The sequence below is a fragment of the Babylonia areolata genome, chromosome 11 (genome assembly GCF_041734735.1).
Source record: "Babylonia areolata isolate BAREFJ2019XMU chromosome 11, ASM4173473v1, whole genome shotgun sequence".
Lineage (NCBI taxonomy): Eukaryota > Metazoa > Mollusca > Gastropoda > Neogastropoda > Buccinidae > Babylonia > Babylonia areolata.
The window spans coordinates 24,347,959-24,367,899 of record NC_134886.1 but is presented as its reverse complement, the minus strand read 5'-3'; the positions used below and the strand labels follow the sequence as shown (position 1 = coordinate 24,367,899).

Sequence of the window (19,941 nt, the reverse complement as noted above, 5' to 3'; positions counted from 1 at the left end):
GTCGATTCCACGTCTCATCTTGTGTTGCGTCTTATGATAGTTCGTTTTCAATCCATAAGGTTAGTCTTTTGTGTTTCTATTCACTCCCAGTGTTCGGCTAAAATCAAAGAAAGATTCAAATAAGCTTTGAGTCTGGCAAACAGCAAAGTGAGAACTGTAGGATCAATGGTTTCTCCACTGCAATGGAAATTAATTTACAGCTTAGTCTTTGAGGAAGTACTATTACTCTGAGCTAGAAAGATTGCACTGGCTCTGAGTGCTGTATCCTGAATTGTAAGTTTGGCAACACACTCTCCACTATTATAGAATTCTAGCCCATATGGGACAGCAGTTGCCTCCACCGCTGTTCTGGTGGTTATAATCGAATACGGCATATTTTTTATTTCGGTTTTTTTTTTGTTTTGTTTTTTTTTTGTTTTTTTTTTTCCCCTGTCTGTCTTTTTTTCTTTCTTTTTTATTTTTGAATCGATATTGTTAACAATTGTTGTGTGTTACATTCGCACTTGCCGACCACTGGCGCCGTTTCTTATTGTGGTTGTTCTGTTTTGTTTTGCTTTGGTGGTTGTTTTTTTTTTTTTTTTTTGCTTTGTTTTTGTTTGTTTTGTTTGTTTTTTGCGACAATGTGGAATCAAGCAGAAACAAACGTGGATGGACAGTGGTATAAAGGCAAGGGTATTTTGTTGTGTTGTGTTGTGGTGTGCAGCGTTGTGTTGCGTTGTGTTCGTTTGTGTTGTGTAGTACAGTGTTGTTCGGCAAATCGGAATAACCATTTTAGTAGCTACTAGACGAATTGGGAATAGGCGAATTACCCGAGGAACAGGCAAATCAGAGTCACTATTTTAGTAATAGCGATAGTCGAATCAGAAATACCCGATTAGGGTCACCATTTTAGTGAAAGGCGAATCGAGAGTAAGCGAATTAGAAATAAGTTAATTGGGATCACCATTTTAGCAACAGACGAATCGGGAATAGGCAAATTGGCATCACCAGTTTAATGACATGTAAATCGGGAGAATGCAAATCGGCATCACCATTTTAATGGTAGGCGGATCGAGAGAAGAATATTGACATCACTACGTTAATGATAGGCGAATCGGCATCACCATTTAAATGATAGGCGAATCGGCATCACCATGTTAATGATAGGCTAATCTGCATCACCATTTTAGTGATAGGCGAATCGGCATCACCATGTCAATGATAGGCGAATCGGCATCACCAGTTAAATGATAAGCGAATCGGGAACAAACAGATCAGCATCATCATTTAATGATAGGTGAATCGGCATCACAATGTTAATGATAGGCGAACCGGCATCAATATGTTAATGATAGGCGAATCGGCATCACCATTTTAGTGATAGGCGAATCGGCATCACCACGTTAATGATAGGCGAACCGGCATCAACATGTTAATGATAGGCGAATCGACATCACCATTTTAGTGATAGGCAAATCGGCATCACCATTTTAATTACAAGCGAATCGGGAATACCCGATTCGGTAGCATCACCATAGTAATGACAAGCGAATCGGCGAATTGGCATCGTCATTTTGAATGACAGTCGACAATCGAGGGAAAACAGGTGACTCGGGATGACACCTTGACGTGCAGGTGGGGGACCCTGAGGAAGACCACCGGTACTGGGGCCGGCCAGAGGACATGACCATGGACAGGCCGGCCTACAAGCTGACCCCCCAGACCCCAGGCTCTGACGTGTTGGCAGAAACGGCGGCGGCCTTGGCGGCTGGATCTGTTGCCTTTCAGGGTGTTGGTGAGGACGAGGGTTCTGGTTTAGAGATAGTAGTGACTGGTATTGTGACACGTAGGATGAATTGTGTTGTGATGTTGTGGTGGTGGTGGTGGTGGTGGTTGTGTTGTTGTTGTGTTGTGTGTAGTTGCAGTTGAAGTTGTGTGGTGTTGTGTTGCGTTGTATCGTATCGTATCGTGTCTTATCGAATCGTTTCGCATCGCATCGCATCGCGTCGCGTCGCGTTGCGTTGCGTTGTGTTGTATTGCGTTGCATTGTATTGCATTGCGTTACATTGTATTGTATTGTACTGCATTGTATTGTATTGTATTTCAATGGATTGCGTTGCATTGCATTGTATTGTAATACTTTTTTGTCACACCAGGTTTTTCCGCCACCAATTTTTTTTCTATCTCTCTTTTTTTTTCCCCCAATCTACATGTGTATTTGTTTTACTATCAAAGTGGATTTTCTACAGAATTTTGACAGGGACAACTTTTGTTGCCTTTGGTTCTTTTACTTGCGCTAAGAGCATGCTGCTCACGGGACCTCCATTTGCTCGTCTCAAGGCCACCACTACAGGGACAGTAAAAATCCAGGTCAGTCTATCACTGGAATTGAACCTATAAACACTGGCATCCTAGTCGGCTGCTTTACCACTGGGCCCTCAATCTATTTGTGATGGTTTGTGTCTTACTGACTCGCAGTGTGTACGTGTACCTGTCAGCATGTCAGTGGGGGTTCTTGTTCAGTAAAAGAAGCGGGCAGGCAACATCACTAAGTGGGGGTACAGAGAGGCTTTGCCAAAACTCAGGGCCCTATCCCAGGACTGCCAGACATGGAGAATGTCTGTTGATGTGTTCAGTAGTATACCACCCTAACGACCAAACCAGTTTTCGGGACCTGTGACAGTGTCATATTATCATGTTAAATGTGCTAAACGATTCATTTTTATGAGTGTCACTTTGATGAAGATGTATCGAATTCAAAATCGAGTTTACATAGTAAGTAGAATATGTAATACTCGTAATTTGATTTCTGTGGAAATGTCGATGTTAACACACGCACACGCACACACACACACACAAACAAACAAACATCATTAAGTGCACACACACACACACACACACACACACACACACACACACACACACACACACACACACACACACACACACACACACACACACACACACACAAAGCCAAAACAAAACAACAACAAAATCACTGCGCGCGCGCGCACACACACACACACACACACACACACACACACACACACACACACACACACACACACACACACACACACACACACACACACACATTCAACCGCACACCCTCACGGACTTTCAAACTGTGAACGATAACCAAACTCAGACAAAAACGCAAGAACTGGCCAGACACCACCAAGCCATGGATTAATAGTAGCAGTAGCGGTAGCAATAGCAGCAGTAGGAGTAGCAGTAGCAGTAGTAGTTGTAATGAGCTGTGGGGTTAACTCTTCGCATAATCATTGCCACGTTAATAAACTGATGTGTTTTTGTGTGTGTGTGTTTTTTGTTTTTTTTTTCTAAAGCATACAGTTGTGTTTCGTGTCACTTCAGAACTTGGTACAGAGCCTTTTACTTATTTGCATATTTCTAGATTCTCAACTTAAATCACAGATCTTCAGGCACTTGTTCATTTATGATGGGATCAATGCATCTGATGTAGGTTGTCTTCTTCTTCTTCTTCGTTCGTGGGCTGCAACTCCCACGTTCACTCGTACCTACACGAGTAGGCTTTTACGCGTATGACCGTTTTAACCCCGCCATGCAGGCAGCCATACTCCATTTTCGGGGGTGTGCATGCTGGGTATGTTCTTGTTCCTATAACCCACCGAACGCTGACATGGATTGCAGGATCTTTAATGTGAGTATTTGATCTTCTGCTTGCGTATACCACACGGAGGGGTTCAGGCACTAAGCAGGTCTGCACTTATGTTGACCTGGGAGAAAGTTCTCTACCCTTTACCCACCAGGCGACGTTACCGCGATTCCCACCCGGGACCCTCAGATTGAAAGTCCAACGCTTTAACCACTCGGCTGTTGCGCCCGTCTGTTGTGTGTTGAACCTGACGATTACACCATAGTTATTCTTATATTTCTGTGTTCTGACAGACACGCAGTATTCCAGCCTCTTGCTGCGACATGCCAAGGAGCTGTACGATTTTGCTGATCGCTTCCGTGGTCTGTACAGCGACTCCCTGCCTGTTGTGCAAGAGTTCTACAGGTCTGTCTGTCTGCCTTTCTGTCTGTCTGTCTGTCCGATTGTCTGTCTGCCTGCCTGTCTGTCCGTCTGGCCGATTGTCTGTCCGTCTGTATATCTGGATTTATTCTGTCTGTTTGTCTGTCTGTCTGTCTGTTTCACTTTTCTGACCGCTACCTTGGTACTCCCTGCCTGTTGTGAAAGAGTTCTACAGGTGTCTGTCTGTCTCTCTGTCTGTCCGATTGTCTGTCTGCCTGTCTGTCCGTCTGGCCGATTGTCTGTCCGTCTGTATATCTGGATTTATTCTGTCTGTCTGTCTCTCTGTCTGTCCGATTGTTTGTCTGTCTGTCTGTTTCACTTTGCTGACCGCTACCTTGGTCTGTACATCGACTCCCTGCCTGTTCTGCAAGAGTTCTACAGGTGTCTGTCTGTATGTATGTCTGTATGTATGTATGTATGTATGTCTGAATGTCTGTCCGATTGTCTGTATGCTTGGCCGATTGCCTGTACGTCTGTATGTCTGTCTGGATTTATTTTGTCTGCCTGTCTACCTGTCTATCTGTTTCACTTTGCTGACCGCTACCTTGGTCTGAACAGCGACTCCCTGCCTGTTCTGCAAGAGTTCTACAGGTGTGTGTCTGCCTTTCTGTCTGTCTGTCTGTCTGTATATATGTCTGAATGTCTGTCCAATTGTCTGTCTTTCTGGCCGATTGTCTGTCCGTCTGTATATCTGGATTTATTCTGTCTGTCTGTCTGTCTGTCTGTCCGGTTGTCTGTCTGTTTCACTTTGCTGACTGCTACCTAGGTCTGAACAGCGACTCCCTTCCTGTTCTGCAAGAGTTCTACAGATGTTGTCTGCCTTTCTGTCTGTCTGTATGTATGTATGTCTGAATGTCTGTCCAATTGTCTGTCTTTCTGGCCGATTGTCTGTCCGTCTGTATATCTGGATTTATTCTGTCTGTCTGTCTGTCTGTCCGGTTGTCTGCCTGTCTGGCTGGCTGGCTGATTGTCTGTCCGTCTGTCTGTCTGTCTGTCTGTTTCACTTTGCTGACCGCTACCGTGGTCTGAACAGCGACTCCCTGCCTGTTCTGCAAGAGTTCTGCAGGTCTCTGTCTGTCTGTCTGCCGTGCCGATTGTCTGCCTGCCTGTCTGTCGGTTTGTCTGTCTGTCTGTAAGTTTGTCTGTCTGTCTGTCTGTTTCACTTTGCTGACCACTACCGTGGTCTGTACAGCGACTCCCTGTGTATTGTGCAGGAATTGTACAGGTGTCTGTCTGTCTTTCTGTCTGCCTGTCTGTCCGATTGTCTGTCCGTCTGTCTGTCTGGCTGCCTGTCTGTCTGTCTGCCTGTCTGTCTATCCGTCTTTCTGTCTGTCTGTCTGCCTGCCTGTTGTATATCTGTCTGTCCGTCTGTCTGTCTGTTTCACTTTAATGACCGCTACCCTGACCTCTGTGTGTGTGTGTGTGTGTGTGTGTGTGCGCGCGCGTGCGCGTGTGTGTGTGTGTGTTGTGTGCATGATTATGTGCATGTCTGTGTGAATGTGTGTGGGGGGGTGTGTGTGTGTGTTCGCGCGCGCGCACGTGTCCCCACGCAGTTCCTCGGGCTACATGGACGAGCTGTCCTGGGCTGCCGCCTGGCTGTTCCGAGCCACGGGAGATAACCGCTACCTGCAACAGGCGGAGGACAACTACATCAGCGCAGAGTGCTGGGCCGTGTCTTGGGACGACAAAAACTGTCTGGCAGCCGTGAGTGATTGATCAGACAACTGAAGATTGTTTGCTTGTTCTGTTTTGCTCTCTGGATGGTGTGGAGGAGGCTTGGCGGTTGAGGGGGTGGGTAGGGAGAGGGTTGTGGTGGAAGGTGGGGGTTATGGTGGGGGCGGTGAGGACTGCGGGCTGTTTGTTTAGTGTGGAGTGGTGGCGTAGTGGTAATGTGCGTGTCTTCCAAGCCAGTGCAATTGGGTTCGAGCCCTACATACGAATCGGGATTTGATTTTATTTATGTACATTAATTTTGCTCAATCGTTTGATTCTCTCTCTCTCTCTCTCTCTCTCTCTCTCTCTCTCTCTCTCTCTCTCTCTCTCTCTCCCACTCTCTCTCTCTCTCTCTCTCTCTCTCTCTCTCTCTCTCTCTGTCTTTGTTGGGGGGTTTTAATCTAAAGTTTGTGTTATGAAAAGACAAGAAACCGAATAAATAATAATATAAACATTTCCCATGATGTCTATCGGCGGAAAAATACCAGACACACGCCTGTGGGAGCCAGAAACAAGTAATAATATTAATCCAAGGGGCACTGAAAGGAACTCTGGATAGTAAATCCCAAGATTAAAAAAAAAAAGTGGATATAACACAATAAACTTGAAAGGCTCATTGCATTACGCGTGATATGCTAGAGTGAATGATGAATTCAAGCCCAGATGTCGTCGTTTTTGCTTGCTATGGTTTTGTTTACACTTCTTCAACTTTTTCTTTAGGGTAACCAATTACACTGACCACTAGTGCAAGTAAACAGTTGTACCTGTACACAACGACCTTACCTTCCTGAAGAAAATAATGCCGCCTCACTTCAGCTGTCACTGTAACCTATGGTCTTTGCCAACAGGTTCTGCTGTACATGGCTACCAAGAAGAACGTGTACAGAGAAGACATAGAGCGCACACTCAAGGCCTGGATGCCGGGTGGCTCAGTGGACTACACCCCTAAAGGTTTGGCCTTCCGCGAATCCTGGGGCCCCCTACGTTACGCAGGTAACTGCTGGTCCCTATCTCCTTGTGGCTGTCTTGTTACTGTTGTTTTGGTGATGGTGGCGGTGTTGCCACAGGGACAGATGGAAAGACGAGGCGCTGGCCTTAAATCTGTTATCATGATTGATACAGTCTTTGAGACTGTGATTGAAAGACGAGGCGCTGGCCTTAAATCTTTTATCATGATTGATACAGTCTTTGAGACTGTGATTGAAAGACGAGGCGCTGGCCTTAAATCTTTTATCATGATTGATACAGTCTTTGAGACTGTGATTGAAAGACGAGGCGCAGGCCTTAAATCTTTCATCATGATTAATACAGTCTTTGAGACTGTGATTGAAAGACGAGGCGCTGGCCTTAAATCTTTTATCATGATTGATACAGTCTTTGAGACTGTGATTGAAAGACGAGGCGCTGGCCTTAAATCTTTTATCATGATTGATACAGTCTTTGAGACTGTGATTGAAAGACGAGGCGCAGGCCTTAAATCTTTTATCATGATTAATACAGTCTTTGAGACTGTGATTGAAAGACGAGGCGCAGGCCTTAAATCTTTTATCATGATTGATACAGTCTTTGAGACTGTGATTGAAAGACGAGGCGCAGGCCTTAAATCTTTTATCATGATTGATACAGTCTTTGAGACTGTGATTGAAAGACGAGGCGCTGGCCTTAAATCTTTTATCATGATTAATACAGTCTTTGAGACTGTGATTGAAAGACGAGGCGCAGGCCTTAAATCTTTTATCATGATTGATACAGTCTTTGAGACTGTGATTGAAAGACGAGGCGCTGGCCTTAAATCTGTTATCATGATTGATACAGTCTTTGAGACTGTGATTGAAAGACGAGGCGCTGGCCTTAAATCTGTTATCATGATTGATACAGTCTTTGAGACTGTGATTGAAAGACGAGGCGCTGGCCTGAAATCTTTTATCATGATTGATACAGTCTTTGAGACTGTGATTGAAAGACGAGGCGCTGGCCTTAAATCTTTTATCATGATTGATACAGTCTTTGAGACTGTGATTGAAAGACGAGGCGCTGGTCTTAAATCTGTTATCATGATTGATACAGTCTTTGAGACTGTGATTGAAAGACGAGGCGCTGGCCTTAAATCTTTTATCATGATTGATACAGTCTTTGAGACTGTGATTGAAAGACGAGGCGCTGGCCTTAAATCTGTTATCATGATTGATACAGTCTTTGAGACTGTGATTGAAAGACGAGGCGCTGGTCTTAAATCTTTTATCATGATTGATACAGTCTTTGAGACTGTGATTGAAAGACGAGGCGCTGGCCTTAAATCTTTTATCATGATTGATACAGTCTTTGAGACTGTGATTGAAAGACGAGGCGCTGGCCTGAAATCTTTTATCATGATTGATACAGTCTTTGAGACTTTGATTGAAAGACGAGGCGCTGGTCTTAAATCTTTTATCATGATTGATAAGTCTTTGAGACTGTGATTGAAAGACGAGGCGCTGGCCTTAAATCTTTTATCATGATTGATACAGTCTTTGAGACTGTGATTGAAAGACGAGGCGCTGGCCTTAAATCTTTTATCATGATTGATACAGTCTTTGAGACTGTGATTGAAAGACGAGGCGCTGGCCTTAAATCTTTTATCATGATTGATACAGTCTTTGAGACTGTGATTGAAAGACGAGGCGCTGGCCTTAAATCTTTTATCATGATTGATATAGTCTTTGAGACTTGTGTCGTGTCTGGATCTGGATCCCTTACTTTAAAGGACAAATGCCGCTGGTTTGTTTTTGTTGTTGTTTTGTTGTTGTTGTTGTTGTTGTTTTTAGGGGATGGGGGTGGGGGTGTCTTCTTCTTCTTCTTCTTCTTCTTCTTCTTCTTCTTCTTCTTCTTCTTCTTCTTCTTCTTCTTCTTCTTCATAAGACTTCATTACCACTGTAATCATCAACATCTCCATCACCATCATCTCCAACACTGCTACTACTACCATCATCATCATTATCATCATCATCGTCACCATCACCACACCACCACCTTCATCATTATCATCGCCACTATCAACACATTCATCTTCAGCATTAACATCACAATATTCGCTGCTAACTCAATTACCATCACCGTAATCACCGCCACCAACATCATCATCATCATCATCATCATCATCTTCATCATTAGCATCACAGTAATCATCACCACCTCCATCACCATCACCATCATAACCACCACCACTACCGCCACCACCACCACCACCACCACCATCATCATCATCATCATCAACAACAACATCACCATCATCATCGTCACCACCACCATCATCATTATCATCATCACCGCCACCATCATCATCATCATCACCACCACTACCATCATCATCGTCACCACCACCATCATCATCATCATCATCACCGCCACCACCACCACCATCATCATCATAATCATCATTTGCATCACTATAATCATCACCATCTCCATCACATTCACCACAACCACCATCCTCACCATCATTACAACCATCATCATCATCATCATCATGCAGTGTCGATGTCTGTGATGACAGCCAACATGGCCACCGAGGCCCTGCTAGCGGCCAGCGCGGGGATCGAACCCCAAACCTACAGACAGTGGGCCCGTGGCCAGATTCACTACATGCTGGGCGACTCGGGTCGCAGCTTCCTTGTCGGCTTCGGCCGCCACCCTCCTCTCCGCCCTCACCACCCCGCCAGGTAACATCCACCCTCCCTCCCCTCCGCCCTCACCACCCCGCCAGGTAACATCCACCCTCCTTCCCCTCCGCAATCACCACCAAGCCAGGTAACCCCCACCCCTCTCCCTCCACTCCGCCCTCACACCCCGCCAGGTAGCATCCCCTCTCCCTCCCCTCTGCCCTCACCACCCCGCCAGGTAACATCCACCCTCCCTCCCCTCCGCCCTCACCACCCCGCCAGATAGCATCCACCCTCCCTCCCTCCCCTCCGCCCTCACCACCCCGCCAGGTAACATCCACCCTCCTTCCCCTCTGCCCTCACCACCCCGCCAGGTAACATCCACCCTCCTTCCCCTCCGCCCTCACCACCCCGCCAGGTAACATCCACCCTCCTTCCCCTCCGCCCTCACCACCCAGCCAGGTAACATCCACCCTCCTTCCCCTCTGCCCTCACCACCCCGCCAGGTAACATCCACCCTCCTTCCCCTCCGCCCTCACCACCCAGCCAGGTAACATCCACCCTCCTTCCCCTCTGCCCTCACCACCCCGCCAGGTAACATCCACCCTCCTTCCCCTCCGCCCTCACCACCCCGCCAGGTAACATCCACCCTCCCTCCCCTCCGCCCTCACCACCCCGCCAGGTAACATCCACCCTCCCTCCCCTCCGCCCTCACCACCCAGCCAGGTAACATCCACCCTCCTTCCCCTCCGCCCTCACCACCCCGCCAGGTAACATCCACCCTCCTTCCCCTCCGCAATCACCACCCCGCCAGGTAACATCCACCCCCTTCCCCTCCGCAATCACCACCCCGCCAGGTAACCCCTATCCTCCCTCCTTCCCCTCCGCCCTCACCACCCCGCCAGGTAACATCCACCCACCTTCCCCTCTGCCCTCACCACTCCGCCAGGTAACATCCACCTTCCCTCCCCTCTGCCCTCACCACCCCGCCAGGTAACATCCACCCTCCCTCCCCTCTGCCCTCACCACCCCTCCAGGTAACATCCACCCTCCTTCCCCTCTGCCCTCACCACCCCGCCAGGTAACATCCACCCTCCTTCCTCTCCGCCCTCACCACCCCGCCAGGTAACATCCACCCTCCCTCCTTCCTCTCCGCCCTCACCACCCCGCCAGGTAACATCCACCCTCCCTCCCTCCCCTCCGCCCTCACCACCCCGCCAGGTAACATCCACCCTCCCTCCCTCCTCTCCGCCCTCACCACCCCGCCAGGTAACATCCACCCTCCCTCCCTCCCCTCCGCCCTCACCACCCCGCTAGGTAACATCCACCCTCCCTCCCTCCTCTCCGTCCTCACCACCCCGCCAGGTAACATCCACCCTCCCTCCCTCCTCTCCGTCCTCACCACCCCGCCAGATAACATCCACCCTCCCTCCCTCCCCTCCGCCCTCACCACCCCGCCAGGTAACATCCACCCTTCCTCCCTCCTCTCCGCCCTCACCACCCCGCCAGGTAACATCCACCCTCCCTCCCTCCTCTCCGCCCTCACCACAACGCAAGGTAACCCCCACCCACCCCTCTCCCCATCCTCTCGTTCTTGTTGTTGTTTTTGTTGTTGATCATGATCATGATGATGATGATGATAACAGCGATGATAGCTTCAACGAAAACATTCGCACTAATCTTCCTGATCTTTATCTTCCATTATTGTTACTATTACTGCTGCTGCTGCTGCTGCTGCTGCTGCTGCTACTACTACTACTACTACTACTACTACTACTACTACTACTACTACTACTTCTTCTTCTTCTTCTTCTTCTTCTTCTTCTTCTTGGTGGTGGAGGTAGAGAAAGTGGTGATTGTGTCAATAGACTACAACAACAGCTACTATGGTGATATTTTTGGTGGCGGAGATGATGCTGGTTGTGTGTCAGTAACTTATACCCCATATCATCACATACTGCATCACACACTCACAGAAAACACACACATCTCATACAAATCCGCCCCAACCCCCCGCCCCACACACACGCACGCGCGCGCACACACACACACACACACACACACACACACACACACACACACACACACACATATTACCCCGATTCCCATAGGAGTCAGTTTTGTTGCGTGTTTCAGCTCCTGCTCGCCGTCTCCCAGTGAGTGCTCGTGGACCCAGTTCTACTCCCCCTCCCCCAACCCCATCACGCTGTACGGGGCCCTGGTGGGGGGTCCTGCCCTGGACGACAGCTTCAACGATGACAGGGAGGACTTCTACCAGAGCGAGGTCACCTGTGACTATAACGCTGGCTTCCAGACCGCTTTGGCAGGTAGGTCACCTGTGCTGGCTTCCAGACCGCTTTAGCAGGTAGGTCACCTGTGAATATAATGCTGGCTTCCAGACCGCTTTGGCAGGTAGGTCACCTGTGACTACACTGCTGGCTTCCAGACCGCTTTGGCAGGTAGGTCACCTGTGCTGGCTTCCAGACCGCTTTAGCAGGTAGGTCACCTGTGAATATAATGCTGGCTTCCAGACCGCTTTGGCAGGTAGGTCACCTGTGATTACCACTCTGGCTTCCAGACTGCCTTTGCAGGTAAGTCTCCTGTGACTACCACACTGGTTTCCAAACCGCTTTGGTAGGTAGGTCACCTGTGGCTACAATGCTGGCTTCCAAACCGCTTTGGCAGGTAGGTCACCTGTGACTACAATGCTGGCTTCCAGACCGCTTTGGCAGGTAGGTCACCTGTGACTACAATGCTGGCTTCCAGACCGCTTTGGCAGGTAGGTCACCTGTGACTACAATGCTGGCTTCCATACCGCTTTGGCAGGTAAGTCACCAGCGACTACCATGCTGGCTTCCAGAGCGCTTTGGCAGGTAGGTCACCTGCGACTACAACGCTGGCTTCCATACCGCTTTGGCAGGTAAGTCACCAGCGACTACCATGCTGGCTTCCAGAGCGCTTTGGCAGGTAGGTCACCTGCGACTACAACGCTGGTTTCCAGACTGCTTTGGCAAGTAGGTCACCTGTGATACAATGCTGGCTTCCAGACATCTTTGGCAGGTAGGTCACCTGCGACTACAATGCTGGCTTCCAGACAGCTTTGGCAGGTAGGTCACCTGTGGCTACAGTGCTGGCTTCCAGACCGCTTTGGCAGATAGATCACCTGTGACTACAATGCTGGCTTCCAGAACGCTTTGGCAGGTAAGGTAAAAGGGAAGCAAGCTTTGAGTGCGGTAAGTATGATAGTCGTATCAGACTATGACCATGGGAACAGCAGAGGAGGAAACTACTGTCACAACTGTCTGAGCACGAATTTTATTATAGTGGAGAGTGTCTTGCCCAAAGAACATCTCCACTCTCTCGGCCAAGGGTGTTTTAGGCCAAGTAGCCCCCAAGGCTGCAGCACAAAGCGCCAGTGCAATCTGACCTCCGAGTTTGAGAGTTACAGTCCTTCACAAAAGACTAAGCTGTAAATGACTTCCCATTGTAATGAAGAAATCATTGATCATACAGCGCTCACTTTGCTGTTAGCCCAACTGTAAGCGTATGTCAATCTTTGATACACGTTGTACACAGTAGGGCTCATGATGTTTTGCATTTCCAATGTTAATCCATAAATGTAATATGTACAAATGCTGTTATGGGGAATATTTATTTAGTAAGAAATGTTTAATCACGTAATGGTGTAGTTTCTTTGTTTGCTTTACTTGTTTGTTAATGTGTGTGTGTGTGTGTGTGTGTGTGTGTGTGTGTGTGTAAATTGTCTACATTTTTATTGTTGTTGTTGTTTATCTTAATTTCTTGTTTTTAACTCTTTTTTAAAACACCTGATACCTTACTTGACTGGTTTGTATGGCATGAATCCTTTTGATTGACCTCTCTTGCATATGTTTCATATAATGTGTGTATGTATGTGGGAGTGTTGGGTTTTTTTGTTGTTTTTTTTGTTTGTTTTGGTTTTTTTTTAATGCTTTTAGTGCTATCGTAAAGCGCATGGAATAAATAGAGCTTCAAGAGTATGCGCTACAGCAAGTCGTCATGATAAATGAATGAATAGATAAATAAATAGATAATCAGATAAATGAATGAATAAATAGATAAACAGATAAATAAATAAATATGGTTCACCCGGCATCTCCATGGACACCAAGGCCAAATCCATCAGTTCTGGGTCCATCTTCATCCTCAGCTTGATAAACCAGTGCCAGGCGTCACTACGTTCGGAAAAGTCTATATACGCTACACCACATCTGCTAGGCAGATGCCTGACAACAGCGTAATCCGGTGTTAGCTAGCCAGGCCTTGAAGGCATGCATGTATCATTTGTGTGCCTATCAGAGTGGATGTTTTATCTCCAGAATTTTGCCAGACGACAACATTATCGTTGCCATGGGTTCCTTTTCAGTGTGCCAAGTGTGTGCTGCACGCGGGACTTCGGTTTATCGTCTCAGGTAGACGAGGGAATGACAAGACGCTCAGTTTGATTTCCCAGTCAAACTTTAGGGGGGGAGAAAGGACGAGAGCAGAAATGGAGCCCATACCTACTCGGGCACTGTATTGGCAAATAAGCGTCTTAAACATTCTGCCACTTTGCACGTTTAGTCGCAGCGGTTCTTAGAGTATCTGGTGCGTCTCGGTCGGCCCTTAAAAATCCCCACGGACATGGTATGATTCTGGTTCCAGGCCGTACCCATATCCGCAGCAAGTCTCCAAGGTGCACAGCCTCCAGTGGATAGAAAAATGTAGGTAAGGAAAGTGTCCAAACTGGATCCGCCATGAGCACCAAGGCCAAACTCATCTGCTCTATCTTCATCTTCATCCCCCACCTTGATGAATCAATAACAGACATGGACTTTGACGAAAGCGCCTCGGTTTATCGTCTCAGCAGAATGAATAGTACGCAGACCCACTGCTCTAAAAATGCATGGACAGCTCATTGGCCAGGAAAGCTGAAGCGAACTGGACGCCATATTATTTCTCGTATCCGGCCGTCAGTCCGTTGACAAGTCGTCTGCTAACTGGTGGTAGTTTCTGAGCTGTAGCCGTGTGCCTTCAATGAAATCGGGAGCCTCCACGACATGCCAAATGTCTAGTCTTGATTGAAATCTGCCAATGGTTTATCTACCAAAATTATTACTGGAAAACAGTGCAGTGACACAGGAATGTCAGCTTAACTAACGCTGCGAGCAAGTGAAAGCTTGTTGTGAAGCCAGCTGAGCGCTCGGCTACACATATGAAGTCACCGCTTCGCGCGATACTGACACGAGAAGCAAAATGGTTGATTGAACTCTTCCGCTGGCTTCAGTTAGCAAATGGACTCAAAGAAGGCATGTGCTATCCATGTGTTTTAGTTCAATGATGCAGACCCCACTCAAGATCAAGGGGAGGGTGGGGGGGGGGGGAGTGGGGGGGGGAATGATTATAAGAATCCGGATCGTTTATGTGGGGCTTGAACCTGTAGACACTCACTTCCTAGTCGGGCACATTACGACTTGGCCACCGAGCCACGCTTTATGTTTCGTTTTTATCTGGGTGTTTGGCTCGGTCATTTTGTTTGATGAGAATCTTTTATTATTTATAAGTCTGTAGCCTTCTCCCTTGATGAATGTTTAGTCAATGGCGTGACTGTTTTGTTTGTTTGAATATCTGCTCATTTGTAACAGTAACAGTGTATAAAAAAAATATTTAAAAAAAAGAAAAGCAACAATGATTGATTAAAGTTTGGATATTTTCTGTTCCAGGTCTGATACAGTTGGAATACCAAACAAAGCAACATGGGTGATTTTTTTTCTTTTTTTTTTTTTTTTTTTTTTCTTTTTTTTTTTTTTAATGAGAAACCAATTCCTTTGTATGTTGGTATCTAATAGATGTTGAATATGTAACCATTCACAATGACGCGTGCCTACGGCTTATTCGTTAAGAGACTGCAGAGCCCCACCCCCCTCCTCCCCCCTCTCTCTCTCTCCCAGTGCCACACCTTTCCCTTTTTCTTATTGCTTTCACAATCACCTCTCTCTCTCCCTCCCTCTCTCTCTCTCTCTTTCTCACTCTCATGGCCTTATTGAATAAATCATCCATTCACCCTCTCTCTGTCTCTGTCTCTCTCTCTCTCTCTCTCGCTCTCTCTCTCATGGCCTTAGTGAATAAATTATCCGTATCCCTCTTTCTATATCTCTCTCTCTCTCTCTCTCTCTCTCTCTCTCTCTCCCCCCCCTCTCTCTCTCCCAGTGCCACACCTTTTCCCTTTTCTTATTGCTTTCACAATCACCCCCCCACCCTCTCTCTCTCTCTCTCTCTCTCTCTCTCTCTCCCTGCCTCCCTCTCTCTCTCTGTCTCTCTCGCTCTCATGGCCTATTGAATAAGTCATCCATTTCCGTATCTCTCTCTCTCTCTCTCTCTCTCTCTCTCTCTCTCTCTCTCTCTCTCTCTCTCTCTCTCTCTCTCTCTCTCTCTCCTTTCACACCTGACCCCCTTACCCCGCATTATGTGTCCGTCTGTCCATTTCCCCATCCCATGTCTCCCTTATTTGCCCCCCACTCCCCCACCCTCACCCCCTTTCTAGCTCTTGCTCTGTTTTCATTGTTATTTCATTTATATGTTTGCATGTTTTCTTTATCTGTTTCGTTTTTGCAAATCGTTTCACTGAATTATTGATGTGTAGCATGTATGTTAGGTGTGCGTATATATATATATATATATATATATATATATATATATATATATATATATATATATATAAATCTTATGAAGTGTTACTGTCTTCCGTTTTGGGAACATATAATCGATGTTGTTTCTCCCTTTTCTGCTCCACGTTATTATTACACATGTATTGAGTATATATATAGATGTGTGTGTGTGTGTGTGTGTGTGTGTGTGTGTGTGTGTGTGTGTGTGTGTGTTTAAACAACGGCAGATATGTAAGTCGTCCAATGTGCTAATTATTATCTTCACCGTTGGAAAATAAAGGCTTCATTCATTCAGTCAGTCAGTCATTCACCCATCCTCTCTCTCTCTCTCTCTCTCTCTCTCTCTCTCTCTCTCTCTCTCTCTCTCTCTTTCAAGGTTTGGTTTCCATGTGCGTGTGTGTGTGTGTGTGTGTGTGTGTGTGTGTGTGTGTGTGTGTGTGTGTACAATAAGTGCAACCATATGTATACAGGTCGGTGACCTTAGTTTGTTTGTTTTTTGTGGGGTTTTTTGTGGGTTTTTGTGTGTGTTTTTTATATTTTTTTTAATTCGCCTTAAATGAACAGAAGCTTTTCTCCAGGGAAAGCATACAACAACGATCGTCATTCTTCATTCCGACGATATTTTCCCAAAGTGTCTTTTTTTTTTATTTTCCCGTGTTTGTTCACACAGTAATATGTTCGCATTTGTTTGTTTGTTTGTTTGTTTTTTCTGTTGTTGTTGCTTTGTTTGTTCTTTTTGTTGGGTTTTTGGGGTTTTTTTCGTTGTTGTTTTACGTTGTTGTTTGTTTCATTTCTGTCAAGCCTGTCGGCTCGGCAGCTTCCTACCAGTCAGGTCGTCTCCTATATAGCACACACCCCTCCTGTGTCCGCTTCTCTCTTACTTCTTCTTCTGGCTGTCAAACCCACCTCCTCCTAAGATGCTGTGAACACTCACACACACACACACACACACACACACACACACACACACACACACACACACACACACACAGATATGCACACACACACACACACACACAGAGAGAGAGAGAGAGAGAGATACGCGCACACACACACACACACACACACACACACACACACACACACAGATATGCACTCACACACACTCACACACACACACACACACACACACACACACACAGATATGCACTCTCTCTCTCACACACACACATATGCACTCACACACTCACTCACACACACACACACACACACACACACACACACACACACAGATATGCACTCACACACACACACACACACACACACACACACACACACACACACACACACACACACACACACCCCTCTCCGCCCTTCTCTGTACACCTTTCCCCCATTCCCCAACTTCTCCCCCTGCCCCCCCCCCACCCCCCGCCCCTCCCCACCTTCCTCCTCCTTCCCCGCTCCCTTTCCCCTCTCCGCACTCCCTTTACCACACCACCACCACCACCCACGCCCCTTCTCCCTCCTCCCACGCAGAGCCCCTCCCTATCCTTCATCATTTTCTTCCCTTTTCACTGCCAGCCGCCATGATAACAGCATGTGTCGAAGGTCACGTGGACGGTAATCCAAACATGGCAAGAACATTAAGAACGGCAAACCAGCCGCCGTGGCGAAATGGTTAGCGTCGTCGACTGACGGCTGGGAGGACGCGGGTTCGAATCTCACCAGAGGTGGGTTTTTCGGCCGGGGGCCGGCTCCTACCCAGAGTTGAGTGTGCTGTGGGCTTAATGGAGAGACAGGGGGACCACACAGTCGAGTGTCATCCACTTCACGGATGTGTCTTTGAGTGTGTGGCTCTAATTACCTGACCAACACTGCAAGTGTCTGTATCTTTCGGGCCTGGTTGACGCCGGCATATCATTATGAAAGGAAGCGTAGAGTACAGCCTTGTCACGTAATCATAAACCAAAATGGACCTCCATAGCAACATCAGCATCATCATCGTCGTCATCCTCCTCTGTCGTCATTATCAATATAAACAAAAAAGTCCCAAAGTCTGTGACCTTTCATGCCCTGCTGTCATTGTGACATCAGTTTCGATACCCTTCCACTTCTGTGTTTAGTGTGAGTCTTGTCAAGGTCTTCAGTGCTGCCGTTGGAGGGGCGTACTGGCGGTCTTCACGCTGGGAGGGACGCTCACTCAGTCTGGCTCCGCAACTAAGCCATTATTGTCGTCAGTAGGGGGCTTAGTAGGTGGTGTCCTAAGTAAACTAAATCAGAACAGGCACCACTGAACACCACCGAAGTAACACATCAGCAGTGTAGGGTCTCCTCTGGTGTGTGGCCTCCTGGCGACCTAACATCGATGGTTCCCTGCGGACTGCCGACGCTGGGACTGTGATGGACGAACCTGGGTATGGCCGTGTATGGGGGACTCGGAATGAGCAGCGTGAGAGTAATGCCACTGAAACGGTGCAGATGACGGGGCAGAAAAAAAATATTTTAAAAAGATTAAGAACAGCAGCTAGTTTCTTACCATGCACTGGAAACAGCAACAGCACGTGAGATAAACGAAATTTGTGATAATCAAATTGTTTGTTGCTAGGGAATTGATGATGGTGATTCAAGTACCAACAAAGACATCAGTCTGTTGTAGGTTTTTTGTTTTGTTGTTGTTGTTTTTGTATGGATAAGCTGTTTACCAGTGTGGCCAACAATAGATCAAACGATTTGTTCAATATAAACTCAACGATTGACTGTGAATGGGTCGGTTTTCCTACTGAACTTTCTGCAATTAATTCCTTCGCTGTAGTATTGACTGTTTTGTCTCGAATTTGAAAAAAAAGGGGGAAATTGTATAGCTTATCGATTAATGATTATTAAGAAATAAAAGGGTATTTCATTCTGTGTGAATAGAGCATTCTTGAGGCGAAAACTTAATTCTGGAGTGAATAGGGTATTGATAACGCTGTGGAGTGATGGTAAAGGGGTAACGCGTCCGCCTAGGAAGCGAGAGAATCTGAGCGCACTGGTTCGAATCACGGCACAGCCGCCGATATTTTCTCCCCCTCCGCCAGACCATGGGTGGTGGTCTTGACGCTAGTCATTCGGATGAGACGATAAACTGAGGTCCCGTGTGCAGCATGCACTTAGCGCACGTAAAAGAACCCACGGCAACAAAAGGGTTGTCCCTGGCAAAATTCAGTAGAAAAATTCACTGGGTAGGAAAACAAAAAATCCGCATGCAGGAAAAAATACAAAAAAAGGGGTGGCGCTCTCAGTGAAGCGATGGGCTCTCCCTGGGGAGAGCAGCCCGAATTTCACACAGAGAAATCTGTTTGACAGAAATTAGTAATACAATACAATACTATACAATGCAATACTATACACGATGGATACAGTTAAGGAAAATCGTATGTTGAAACAGGGAACCAATGTTCAGAATGCCATCAGTGTTCACCGAGCATTGACAAAGGTGAAAATATGACATCACTGCTTTTTGCTGTTTCCTTTTTGTCCATTCATACAAAGGTTACGAATAGCTGACTAAGTGGGTGGATTACCCAGCTTTACATGTCATGAAAACCGGAAAGCTTGGCTGGGCGGAGTTTGAATAGGATGTAGTGGTGGGTTTGTTTGTGTGTGTGTGTGTTTGTGTGTGTGTGTGTGTGTGTGTGTGTGTGTGTGTGTGTGTGTGTGTTTGTGTTTCTGTGTGTGTGTGTGTTTTGTTGTTGTTGTTTGTTTGCTTGCTTGCTTTTTACGCTGACGATACAACAGTCAGTGCGTTAAATGTTTAAGTTTCATATTAATGCAATAAAAAGTATCTAGGCCCGACATGTTTTGTTATGTTTTTTTTTTTTTTTTGGTTTGTTTTTTGTTTTGTTTTGTTTTTCACAAAACTCTTCTACATTGTCAAAGGACTTTG

At 46.8% G+C, this 19,941-nt stretch overlaps 1 protein-coding gene across 1 annotated transcript in view; it reads left to right on the top strand.

Moving 5' to 3' along the window:
• Positions 1-15,198, top strand: part of LOC143287344 (uncharacterized) — a 33,962-nt gene extending 18,764 nt beyond the window's left edge. Inside the window, exons 5-11 of the mRNA XM_076595305.1 lie at positions 1,615-1,774; positions 3,910-4,021; positions 5,590-5,740; positions 6,598-6,742; positions 9,282-9,447; positions 11,524-11,714; positions 15,129-15,198. Coding sequence (XP_076451420.1) covers positions 1,615-1,774; positions 3,910-4,021; positions 5,590-5,740; positions 6,598-6,742; positions 9,282-9,447; positions 11,524-11,714; positions 15,129-15,169 — 966 coding nt within the window. The 3' untranslated portion in view covers positions 15,170-15,198. The remainder of the gene's footprint in view (positions 1-1,614; positions 1,775-3,909; positions 4,022-5,589; positions 5,741-6,597; positions 6,743-9,281; positions 9,448-11,523; positions 11,715-15,128) is intronic.
• Positions 15,199-19,941: the final 4,743 nt, after the last annotated feature.